Source organism: Polyodon spathula, chromosome 10 (assembly GCF_017654505.1).
Source record: "Polyodon spathula isolate WHYD16114869_AA chromosome 10, ASM1765450v1, whole genome shotgun sequence".
NCBI lineage: Eukaryota > Metazoa > Chordata > Actinopteri > Acipenseriformes > Polyodontidae > Polyodon > Polyodon spathula.
The window spans coordinates 5,338,581-5,350,843 of record NC_054543.1 but is presented as its reverse complement, the minus strand read 5'-3'; the positions used below and the strand labels follow the sequence as shown (position 1 = coordinate 5,350,843).

Sequence of the window (12,263 nt, the reverse complement as noted above, 5' to 3'; positions counted from 1 at the left end):
CACGGAGATAAGAGACAAAACAAGGAAACTATGGTTTCAAAAGACTTCTACAGTAGATGCTCTGTGGGCTGTCAGTTTTCCAGTGAATTACTCATGCTATCAACTTCCCTCTTGGAAAGAGGGAACGGAACATATTACTGGAAACTATTTTTTAGGGATTTTAAAGGGACATGCATGTAAATATCATTTATTTGAGGAAAAATATCAGAAACGTTGTCTATTGTGTTAACAGTATTGAGGTTAATAGTAAAATAACTAAGAACTTGTGTTTAAATAATCTGCATTTCCTTTGGGTTGACCTGGATTGTTACAGCAAACTGTGGTCTGTGCCATAGTGTATCTCAGTTATGGAAAGACAACAGAACACTAATAATGCTGAGGCAATGACTGTTTCATTCAGTACAACCAATACTTCCCCTTTACTTTGGTTACGTGTGGGAAGTTGCTGGCCAATTTAACATGGGCATGGTAGCTGTACTATTATTGAATACAGCACTGTATAGTGGAGGTGCCCAAGCATGCATCTATAATGACATACTTTCATTTATATATACATTTTACTTGAGTACCTTAAACCTAGCAGCCCCCGCATTCACAGCACAGGCACTGTGTAAGAATGAGCTATGGAAAGCTATAGCTTGAATTTTCATGTTCTTCCTGTTCTGTATACGTTGCTGTAGGCTGTAGCTCAGGTTGATCTGCTTTTTCAATGCCAACAGTTGTAATTTGGTATTCACAGCTGTGGCGCGGGATGTATTTTACTGACACATTTGTTAATTTTCCTTTGCAGTCTTTGCCAAATGGGTATACACAAGGCACATGCGAGGAGGCCAACAGGGAAGACAACAAAGAAAAAAACAGATATCCAAACATCCTTCCATGTGAGTTGTTTCATTGAAAAAAAATAGAAATGAAATGATACAGGAAAAGGCAGCTGAGGCGCACATGTGGTTTAACCACAGATCAACATGAAGCTTAAACCGACACAAATACAACCTGTTACGTTGTAAATAGCCTGTTTTAGGATCTAGAACACCCAACTCTTTGGTTTACTGCAGTGGTATAGGATGCCGTTTCTAGGGTCATTCTTTCCAGCAGGATTGTGGTTGCTGTTATTCATACTTGCACTGTTTCAAACTCGCCATGTTGTTCAGTGCTGGTGATCTGCTGGCTGGTGGGGACTGCAGTGGTGTCAACAGCTGAAGACTCACTGGAGCTCTTCTGACTTCGTTGCACAACAGAAATGCGTTAAGTCAGAAAGCAGAAACCATAAGGCTGTTTTCATGCCTGGGACTTTTTTTATTACACTTTTTTAAATCTGGGCGTACACAATAACTTGTTTGAAAATGCAGGTTTTAGGGAAGTGAACTTTGTAAATCTTCTAAAAATCAAGCAGCTTTTTTATGGATAACAGTACTTACCCTGAATTTAAATGTCATTCAGTTTACAGAAAGAGTAATTATTGTTACTTTTAATTTTTATTGACTTATCATTATAAATTGAATGTTACCTAAGGACATAAAGGGCTTTATTCACAAAGCATTAACTCATGAGTTGTTTACTTATTTACTTGTTTTTTATTTCAAAGTCTGTTTTTATGAATGTTTATGACATGTGTTCTTTTACTATTGTTAATGAACTTGATTTTATTAAAAAAAAAAAAAAAAACATTCTTTAAATAATTTGTGAGTTAAAACTTTGTTAATAGAGTCCATAGTCCTGCAACATACATTTATATTTTCCTTAAGAAGCATCACATTGAAAATTGGAAAACGTTACATTGTTACATCTTCTTTTATTTTCACAGATGACCATTCCAGGGTGATTCTGACGCAGATTGATGGCAATCCTTGTTCAGACTATATAAATGCCTCTTACATCGATGTAAGCCCCTGAGCTGTTGTTTGTTACTTATTTGAAACATATTAGGCTTATGTAGTTTAGACTCACTCAAGGAAGTTGGATTAAGATACAGCATTTGCCAATTTCTATTATTATTATTATTATTATTATTATTATTATTATTATTATTAATAATAATAATATATTTTTTTATTAACCAGGGATACAAGGAAAAGAACAAATTTATAGCTGCACAAGGTATTTTCTTTGATTTATTCTGCCCAAAAAGTAATTAAAGATATTTCTCAATCTCTGCTGTATATGTGTCACCTACCTGTAAAACGTCTTGCCGATTTCAGGTCCGAAGCAGGAAACCGTTGCAGATTTCTGGAGAATGATATGGGAACAGAAATGTGCAACTATTGTGATGTTAACAAATTTAAAAGAAAGAAAAGAGGTATGTTTGTGTGTGTGTGTGTATATATATATTTTAAGAAAAGCATTTCACAAATGGCTTCAGTAAGCAAAAATGAATATAGATTAGATGAATAATGTTACAGGAGACTTGAAATCGATGATAAAGTAAATGTTAACTTTGCTCACATAGGGTATAACACTAACTAAAAGTGAGCATCTCCTAGTTGGAATTTCACCTTTAGTTTTATGGAATGTAGTTCTTGGTGTTTGGCACATGGTTATTTAAGCAAAGATGGTATTTTATTTTGTAAGTAACACTCAATAAATCTATTTGTAGCTGAAAGACCAATTTAAGGATGTTTGAACATATTAGAATAAGACTTAGAAACAAAACAGTTTGAGTCCCCCCAAATGTCTCATTGACATTGAATATATGTTACAGTATGGATCTGTGTTCTGCTTTCACCAGCAGGACGCTGGTGAAAGCAGAACACAGATCCATACTGTAACATATATTCTACTGCTGCAGGATAAATGTGATCAGTACTGGCCTGACCAGGGCTGCTGGACGTATGGGAATGTTCGTGTTGCAGTGGAAGATTTCACAATCCTCGTGGACTACACAATACGCAAGTTTTGTGTACAGTATGTAAGTAGAGAGCTTACATGAGGTGAAGCCAGTCAAAGAAACAAAATTACTTCTTTAATCTTGTGTCATACATACATCAGTGCTTCTGGGAAGTTGATCTATCACAACATAAAAAATTGTAGGAAAAAAAGCAGGCAAATGTCTACACTGTTTCTAGACAGAAGAAGATCAAAATATCTTTCCGTCAGATTGCTTTTGGTTGAAGTAGATGTAATTATTCAAACTAGTAGCTCTCTCTGCATCATTTAGAGTTGCTTAACACCATTGAAATGAAGGCACCATTGAGGTAAATACACATACAGCAATACATTGCAATGCTGACGTAAGTTGATGGCATGTTTCCATTCATGTTTTTCAATACTTGAAAGCAGTTTTTCTGCTATGCTACTGGGGGCATGTTCTAAGAAGTGTTGTGTAGGCTATGCAGGGCTTTGTTGCTGGAGATTTGAGAGATACTCCTGTCTTAATTTTCATACACTTTTTCATACTCTTCAGCAGACGAGTGAGGGCTCCAAGGCCCCCCGATTGATAACGCAGCTTCACTTCACCAGTTGGCCGGATTTTGGAGTGCCTTTCACACCCATCGGAATGCTCAAGTTTCTGAAGAAAGTAAAGTCAGTCAACCCCTCCTTTGCCGGCCCCATTGTGGTTCACTGCAGGTACAGTAACAATTACCAGCTCCAGTATAGCCTATGCCTTCTCTGAATGGGAGGTGTGTCACCCAACTATTCCCACCTGTCACAATGTATTTCTTCATGCTTGCAACACTGTAATAGAATGTGAGTGTAAACAAGATAAGGAAGGGTAAACCTGCACATAGATAATCTGCAGCATTATATAGCTGTCTGGCTGAATTGCACTTTGCTTTTAAAAACTAGCAGGTGCTTATTGAATGATGCCATTGGATAAGCAGCTAAACCTTGCATGTTACTCATCAGCACCACCTTCTGTTGCATTCTGATGTAGCATCCAGAATTGTCTTTACTGCTTTACTAGCGCATATAGAGCCAACAGTACTTGTTATTAACATGGAAAATAAATGCAAGACTGCAAACATGAGATAGTGTGCTTTTAATACAACATGTGCAAACACCAAAAGCAGTTTCAATTGTATTGCTTTTTAAAGATGGATTTCATTTAGGTTTATAATGTTTTTTTAAATTTGTCACCCACAGCATATGATGTATGTTGGCCAACATTGGCAATTCAAATAAGTTTTTTTTTTCTTTTTTTTTCTAAATAATACCAAGGTTGTGAATGCAAATAGTCAAAGCAGCATAATTAATATAATAATGTGTTGTTATTTTTATATGTTATTTGCTTTGTAATAACGGTATTTAAGTTAAATCATGCATTCATTTCTTTTCACTCTTCTTTCTCTGCTAGTGCTGGCGTAGGCAGGACAGGGACCTTTATCGTGATTGACGCTATGATTGACATGATGAACACAGAGCAGAAAGTGGATGTATTTGCATTAGTGTCAAGAATACGAGAGCAACGTTCACAGCTTGTTCAGACTGATGTAAGTACATACATCTCATTGAAAACCAATCATACAATATAGGAATGCATTTATCCTTCACAGCCTTAGCACTATATCCTAGCACTAACCACTGAGCCTCTGCATACAATTGTACCTGCAAAACAATGTAACAGGAACTTCAGATAGATAAGTCCATGAACCTTAATATTGGGCACCATAATAATAATGCTGTTGTTCAGAGACTTAGCTAAGAGATTGTGATACATGATGCCAGCTATGACATATATATATATATATATATACACACACACACACACACACACACACACACAAAACACCTTTTTTATGCTGTAGGTTATTGTCTCCCTGTGTTACCAATGTGACCAGATTTTATTTTAACCACAGATGCAGTACTCCTTCATATATCAAGCACTTCTGGAATACTACCTCTATGGTGACACAGAACTTGATGTCTCCTCCTTGGAGGGACACTTACAGAAGCTGCACAATACCTCAGCTCCGTTTGACAGAGTTGGGCTAGAAGAGGAATTTAAAGTAAGTACAACATTTGGGACAGTTATTAGCTCAGCTTGAGCAGGGTGTCGCATATTGTTTGTAGTATTTCTTACTGTGCGCATAATACTGTAATAAAATGCTGCATTACTCAAGTAATATGCTGCTTTAAATAAAACACCTTGTTAAAGTAGTATGTTCCTTATATACTTGTATACTGTGATTATGGCTGAAATAAATGCTTACCACTGAACAAGGACATGTGGTCAAATGCTGAAGTATGTTGAAAGCTATTGTTTTTTAATACTATTATAAGATTGCATCTTATTCAATGTTATAAAAGCATGGTAAAGTTTAGTCAAGCGTTGTAAGCATTGGTAACTTCATAGCAGAAGCGTTGTGCAAATGTAAAGGGATAAAACAATGAAAATTTCAGATATACCAAAACCAAAATTTTCATGACTTCCTTTGTTGCTATTAAAAATCCAGTATTCAAATGTTCTCCAGTTTGGTTAACCTCATGTTCGCACTGCAGTAATTTAATATCTATGGTTTGGTTTCTGATTCTGTATGGAAACAAATGAACGCAACTCTGTGTGCTGCCCCTGGAACACACATCGATCTACCTCCATATAGGAAGAGAGGACCAAAGTAAAAATACTTTTTAAATTGTTACTGTTTCCAGAAATTAACTAATGTTCGAATAATGAAGGAGAACATGAGGACGGGTAACCTGCCGGCAAATATGAAGAAAAACAGGGTACTTCAGATCATTCCATGTAAGATATAACCGCCTTGCCATATATATATATATATATATATATATATATATATATATATATATATATATATATATATATATATATAATTTTTTTTTTTTTTTTTTACACATTAAGGAATGCTTTACTGATGCTCATTTATATTTTCAAAATGTTAACTTTTATTTTTACTTCCGTGCACAGATGACTTCAACAGAGTAATTCTCTCAATGAAAAGGGGTCAGGAAAATACAGATTACATCAATGCATCATTTATAGATGTAAGTGCATTGTTTCTATGTTGAGTTTGGAGAACCCGTACATGTAGTTGGAGTGCAGATTGGAAAGTATATTATTTGTAATTATTTTGCATATTTGTGGTTTCATCTTTTTTTTTTATTTTTTTTTTTTACTTCTAACCCAGTACTGCTGCAGTCAACAGCATTAACAGGAACTCACATGTTAGGATTGCACAGTCACTTAGTGGGAAGCATAGTTAAAAGAATGGAAGAAGCCTGTGTCCCTTCAGTTAAAATTTATAGGAACTGTTAACAAACTGAACTGTGAAAAATGATACACTCCTGTATGGTGGAATATTGTGATGAGACCAAGCCATTCTATTTCTCTATATCTGAACAAGATTGGAACACTACAGCTTTGAAGTGCAATCAAAATCTCAAATCTTTAAAATGCCTTGGGCATATCTAAAATACAGAATGCACCTTTGTTACCTGAATGAAAGTAATGTAGCACATAAGGGCTAGCTACATAAATAGTGAGCAGACAAGCAGTGTTGTCACGGAAGGCAACAGGAAGGTACCATTAAAACTCTCAGCAGATTTGAGTCTTTTGAATTCTACAGAAAATCTAACTCTGGAGTGTAAGGACACCCTTTGTATAATGGTTTGAATTCTTTAATTCTTGGAACTTTTTCCACATGCCACTGTGCTCTGGCTAAGGGTGAAACTGTTGTTTAGTTGATGAAGAAAGACAAGTTGCTGCTTGTTTGCTAGTTGTTTTCAAGCCCACACATAGTTACTGTTATCTTCATCGTGTGGAAACAGGCCTGTACAGATGGAATTGTTACATGTGTGGGTCATCAGTGAATAATAGAGGCTGACACAGAGCACTGGGTGTTGACAAGCCGCACAGGCACACAGATTTAATCAACACAAGTGCTGACACTAGGGTACCAGCAATGATAGCCCTAGTGTCACATTTAATAAAGCAAATAAAACCAAACAAAGCTCAAATTAAGTGTGCCACACAAGACAAGCACTATTCCCACTAAAAGGAACGTCCCGCTCCAGGAACCTACTACTCTACGCAAACCCTCTCTATACTGTTTGGCATCCCCTAAACTGACCTAATGCTGGGCTCCCGGCATCCTTACATGACTCTGGCCTCTTCATACAGCCTCGGCTAGGCAATGCCTTCACGAGGACCATCTTTCAGTGCAAGGGTTTCATGTAGTTAATCCTGTGGAGTGGACGTTGTCCTCCTTGATGTCAACAAAGCACCCCTCTGTGTAGCATAGCGGTGCAATCGCCTCGAGCAGAGGCATCTTTTGAGCTCCGTGCAGCCTCCCTGGCCACGCCCCCCAGCCAATCAAGACCTCCCAGTCAACTCGGCACCTGGCGAGCCTGCCAGCTCAATTATTTCCTTAGCAATGTGTTTCCTGTTGCGCGTCCCAGCTGCTTCCATAAAGGCCCACGTGCATCCAAGAACCAGCGACAAGGTCTCCCTGTCACACGGCCAAACATAATGTGTCTGCAGATTTTACTTGTGACAGTTGGATAAGAACTGGTGTGATTCAAGCCCGTTCTTGTATTTTTTATTGTGGGTTGGAGAGCAGGTGAAGTGCACAAACTCAGTTAGAGATTAAATTAAAAAAAAAAAAAAGTCCAAAATGTTTGTTCACATCATTGATAAAAACATTAGACAGTGTTTGGTTTTTCAACTTAGTTTTATGGTCCCTAAGAGTTTATGAAGAAGTGTTTTTAAAAAATGCGAATGTGCCATTTTTTGTTAACAAGCATTTGGTAATATGATTGACTATTTCTCTAGAGTATGGCTTGTAAATTTTGTTTTTTGGTTTGTTCAGGGCTATCGACAGAAGGATTACTTCATTGCAACCCAGGGCCCTTTGTCACAGACAGTGGATGATTTCTGGCGAATGGTGTGGGAATTGAAGTCTCATTCTATTGTAATGCTCACAGAGCTACAAGAAAGAGAACAGGTGTGTTTATGAAGGGATTAGTTAGTGACCAGTAGTCAAATTCCAGGCTGTCAAAAAAAGCTTACTGTCTTTTTGTAAACTTTATCTACTGAAAGCCAGTATGAAAACTCTTTCAGCATGTACATTGTCAGCTGTTCATAGTGTGCCGAGTATGAAAGCAAGGGGAAAGTAGAAGCATAAGAAAGGATACAATGTGTGGTTTCAGCTACATAAAAATTAAATATGCATAACTTAAGAAGTCTTAACTATATAATGTATCCTTCATTGTTTTATAGGAAAAGTGCTTCCTGTACTGGCCATCAGAGGGCTCTGTAACACATGGAGACTGGACAGTAGAGATAAAGGGAGATGTCCGCTGTGACACTTTCAGTGTGAGAGATTTTATGCTGTCATTCAGCCCAGTAAGTTCCCTTTTAAAATTGAACTCTTGTGTCTGTGTGCATGCATGTGTTTTTTTATTTGTGTTTGTTTGTTTGTTTGTTTTGGGTCGTTTTCAGCGCTGGAATAAATCCAGTTTATTCAGAAAGCATGTAAACAGACCTCATCAGTGCCCTCTGATGGAGTTATCATGGTAATGCAGACTTGAACAGAAAGTACTGTGTAGTCTGTGATCATTCAGATTTGAATACAATGTTCTATTTGTGTGGTAAATGACCTTGCACATTTTCCTGGTGACAGGGCTATAGCGGAGGTACCCATACAACATCCATGCATATGTGGTGCTTTACAAATTACTTACTTAATTTTTCATTTATCGGGAGATGTTTGGACATTTATCTAGGGATATACTGACTCTGTCTTTATATACATACATATGTCATACTTACACAAGCAGTTATTATTATACAACAAATTGTGATGCAACTTAGGAAATGAAATACAAGTTATTGAGAGAATCTGGGGATATAAAGAAATCTGCTGTTATTGACATATGTATTTTATATTTACATTTTCACATCCACATGGGGGGGGTCATGGTGAATTACATTTTCATGATACTGGTAGTTCTACCTTTGTATTTACCAATGTACTTGTTTTTAGTATACTGCAAACTAAAGTGAATACACAGTAAACAACCAAATGAACACAGCCTGGATACATTCATAGTTTGCTCAGTTTACAAATACATGCATGGGATGTGGAGACGCTTGATGCTTATGATCTGATGTGACGTGTTTTCTTTCCAGGAGAAACAGACGAGGCTAGTCCGCCAGTTCCACTTCCACGGGTGGCCTGAAATTGGGATCCCAGCCGATGGGAAAGGGATGATCGACATCATAGCAGCTGTGCAGAAACAGCAGCAGCAGTCCGGGAACCACCCCATCATAGTGCATTGCAGGTAATACCACAGCCACCCAATCATAGTGCACTGCAGGTAACACCACAGCCACCCAATCATAGTGCACTGCAGGTAACACCATAGCTACCAAATCAGTGCACTCCAGGTAACACCACAGCCACCCATCATAGTGCACTCCTGGTAATACCACAGCTACCCAATCATAGTGCACTGCAGGTAACACCACAGCTACCCAATCATAGTGCACTGCAGGTAACACCACAGCTACCCAATCATAGCGCATTGCAGGTAACACCACAGCCAGGGGCCTGCAAATACTGCTGCAGCACAATGTATTTTATTGGTGAAGGACAGAGGATAATATGGTTAATAACGTTCAGTCTATTGGCGTTCTAAATACCGATGATGCTTAAACAATTAAAACAATAACTCTGTGCCGTTTTACTTATTTTCTACAGATCGAAGTACAAAAACCCTGAGCTGCAGTCATGTCTAATACCTGGTGTAGCTCAGAGGGTTATGGCAGGGTCAAATGTCTTTATATAGTCATTTTCAAATGTAGGATGAATTAATAAACATTTGTTAAACTGCTTGTGTAGGCATTGCTCAGATTCTAATAGAACCAAAGTGAATTGAAGCAAATAAGCAGCAGGTGTTATTTCTCATTATGTTAAAGCTGCTGGTATATTTTTAGTACCTTTATTTGCAAAGTTGCACTAGGTTAAGTATTTTTTAATGAAAATGGTACCTCTGGGATTGATTTGGAAGATGCTGTGATCCAGAATCAATTAGAGACAAATAAATTTAAAATATTGTGCAGTTCAGCGTTTTCCTTAATCTGATAAAATCAGCTAACAGCAGGAACAGCAGGAACAGCAGTTACCCAGGCTTACCTGTTCATTTAAGTCGCATTTAAGACTTTCTGATTTTTGCTGGGATCAAACCTATTCACATCTACCATCCTTTAGGGTCTCCTGCTTTGCTGTGTGACTCATCCTTACGCAAGACAAGAATTGGAGAATACTTTGCTAGTACTGTATTCAAGTGCCAGAATATAAAGTCTGATAGAAATATTTTATTTGTACTGGCTTGGCTTGCATAGTATATTGTTTAAGTTGCTTTGCCAGTCAACATTTTATATTGTTGTGCTGAAACATTGTTATCTTTCAACGCCAGAGAAGTTATGTGTGTTTGTTACAGTGCCGGAGCTGGAAGGACGGGTACATTTGTTGCACTCAGTAACATCCTTGAGCGAGTGAAGGCTGAAGGTCTTTTAGACGTGTTTCAAACTGTGAAAAGTTTACGCATGCAGAGACCCCACATGGTGCAAACACTGGTATGTATAACGACTACTACTACTAATAATAATAATAATAATAATAATAATAATAATAATAATAATAATCATCGTTAAGATGAAAATGGGATTGGAAGGGTTGATCAGGCATAATTTAAATGCTTAAATCTGGCCAGCCTAAAAGCAAACATCCATTTCTTTTTTTTTTTTTCTTCTTCCTTTTTAAAATGATGATGCCTCCCTTTCAGGATACACACAATGCATTGCAATACAACACAACTTGGAGTTTTATATTACTGATACTTGTATTAAAGACAGAATCCACTAATGGTGAATATTTCTTTTGCAGGAACAGTACGACTTTTGCTATAGAGTGGTACAAGACTTTGTCGACATTTTCTCAGATTATGCCAACTTTAAGTGAATAACTGCCTTTTAAATGCTGGTTGGCCAGGATTTTTTGTATAACTGTGTTAAATTATCATATATTTTGCTATGCACTTGCCCTTAAAAAATGCATAAAAGCTGTATCATATTGTCTTATACCTTTGTTTTCAGTGCAAATGCCAAAAGGAATTGCTGATGTAAATGATACATGATGTAAATTAAATATTTAATGTCATGAAATTTGACAGAATTACATGTATATGAAATTGGGTATTCAGATATGGCCAAATGTTGTGCATTACCTAGAATTTTAGGATTAACACATAATTAAAAACTAAAATGATATGGACATAATTTAGATTTATTTAACACCATGTAATCAAATAAACTACAGAATTATATTGGAAAAGTCCACCTGAAGCCAGAATAGTTAGTTGTACAGTATTTCATGTTAGATTTCAAAATGTCACATTTTTCAATTTGTCAGTTTTTCAATAAGTATATGGAAAACTACAATGTATGTAACTCAGTATTTTAACACCTTATTCAGCAGGTCTCAGTTGACTTTATGAAGCAAACTCAGTTCATTCTATATAGTGATGCAAAACATTTGGCCAGAGCTGTAGCAGTAGTAGTTGTTATTACATTATTTTGTATAATACAGTGTTAGTTTTAAATGTATGCTACTTTTCATTTGCACACTACTGTGTTCTAACAATTGAGATAAAAAAGTTTTTTTTTTTTTTTTAGAAAGTTAAAATACTGCTCATACATTTAAGCACTTCTATGTAATATTTACATTAGTCTATGTATTTTGTTTGTTTGCTGCTGCCGCCCACCCCCACATTACAACAGCATTTATATGGAAATTCTCAGAGGGATATATACTGTTGCAGAATATTTAACTGGTAAATTATGTATTTATTTATGGAGCAGAATGGTATCACAATGTCTTTATGGGTCTGTGAGCTCTGATGTTTCAAACAAGAAAAAAAAAGATTGCAACTGTCAATAAGAGACCATCATTTGGTGTATTTAATATTTTTTTTAAATTGATCCTGGGTTAGTACTGTACCTGATTAGCCTTTGAGATGCCCCCAATGCAGCCACAGTCTTCAATAGCCCAACTATAAACCTAATACTCTAGCCATCAAGTATCTAGTTATGCAATGCACATGTATTTCATTTTAAAGGATCTATCTTTACGCTTAACCCACTGCTGAAAACAAGTGTTGCTACATTATTATACAAAAAGTTTTTTTTTAAAGAATGTTATTACAATGAGTCACATCAGGTTAACTGTTATATTCCACATATCCAGGGCTGTTCATTTGTGTAAATGGGTACTTAAAAGTAAATCTGAAACATAATTAGGAAG

At 36.6% G+C, this 12,263-nt stretch overlaps 1 protein-coding gene across 8 annotated transcripts in view; it reads left to right on the top strand.

Moving 5' to 3' along the window:
- The window catches only part of LOC121321998 (receptor-type tyrosine-protein phosphatase epsilon-like), a 56,695-nt gene extending 45,175 nt beyond the window's left edge, over positions 1-11,520 (top strand). For 7 of the 8 annotated variants that reach the window (XM_041261412.1, XM_041261409.1, XM_041261414.1 and 4 more), the window contains 15 exons: positions 791-881; positions 1,808-1,884; positions 2,064-2,100; positions 2,202-2,299; positions 2,789-2,908; positions 3,404-3,567; positions 4,295-4,430; positions 4,797-4,946; positions 5,590-5,683; positions 5,867-5,943; positions 7,767-7,901; positions 8,177-8,302; positions 9,089-9,240; positions 10,402-10,537; positions 10,848-11,520. In XM_041261412.1, coding sequence (XP_041117346.1) covers positions 791-881; positions 1,808-1,884; positions 2,064-2,100; positions 2,202-2,299; positions 2,789-2,908; positions 3,404-3,567; positions 4,295-4,430; positions 4,797-4,946; positions 5,590-5,683; positions 5,867-5,943; positions 7,767-7,901; positions 8,177-8,302; positions 9,089-9,240; positions 10,402-10,537; positions 10,848-10,922 — 1,668 coding nt within the window. In that variant the 3' untranslated portion in view covers positions 10,923-11,520. The remainder of the gene's footprint in view (positions 1-790; positions 882-1,807; positions 1,885-2,063; positions 2,101-2,201; positions 2,300-2,788; positions 2,909-3,403; positions 3,568-4,294; positions 4,431-4,796; positions 4,947-5,589; positions 5,684-5,866; positions 5,944-7,766; positions 7,902-8,176; positions 8,303-9,088; positions 9,241-10,401; positions 10,538-10,847) is intronic. The other variant, XM_041261413.1, reaches the window with a different exon arrangement.
- The last annotated feature ends 743 nt before the right edge of the window (positions 11,521-12,263 follow it).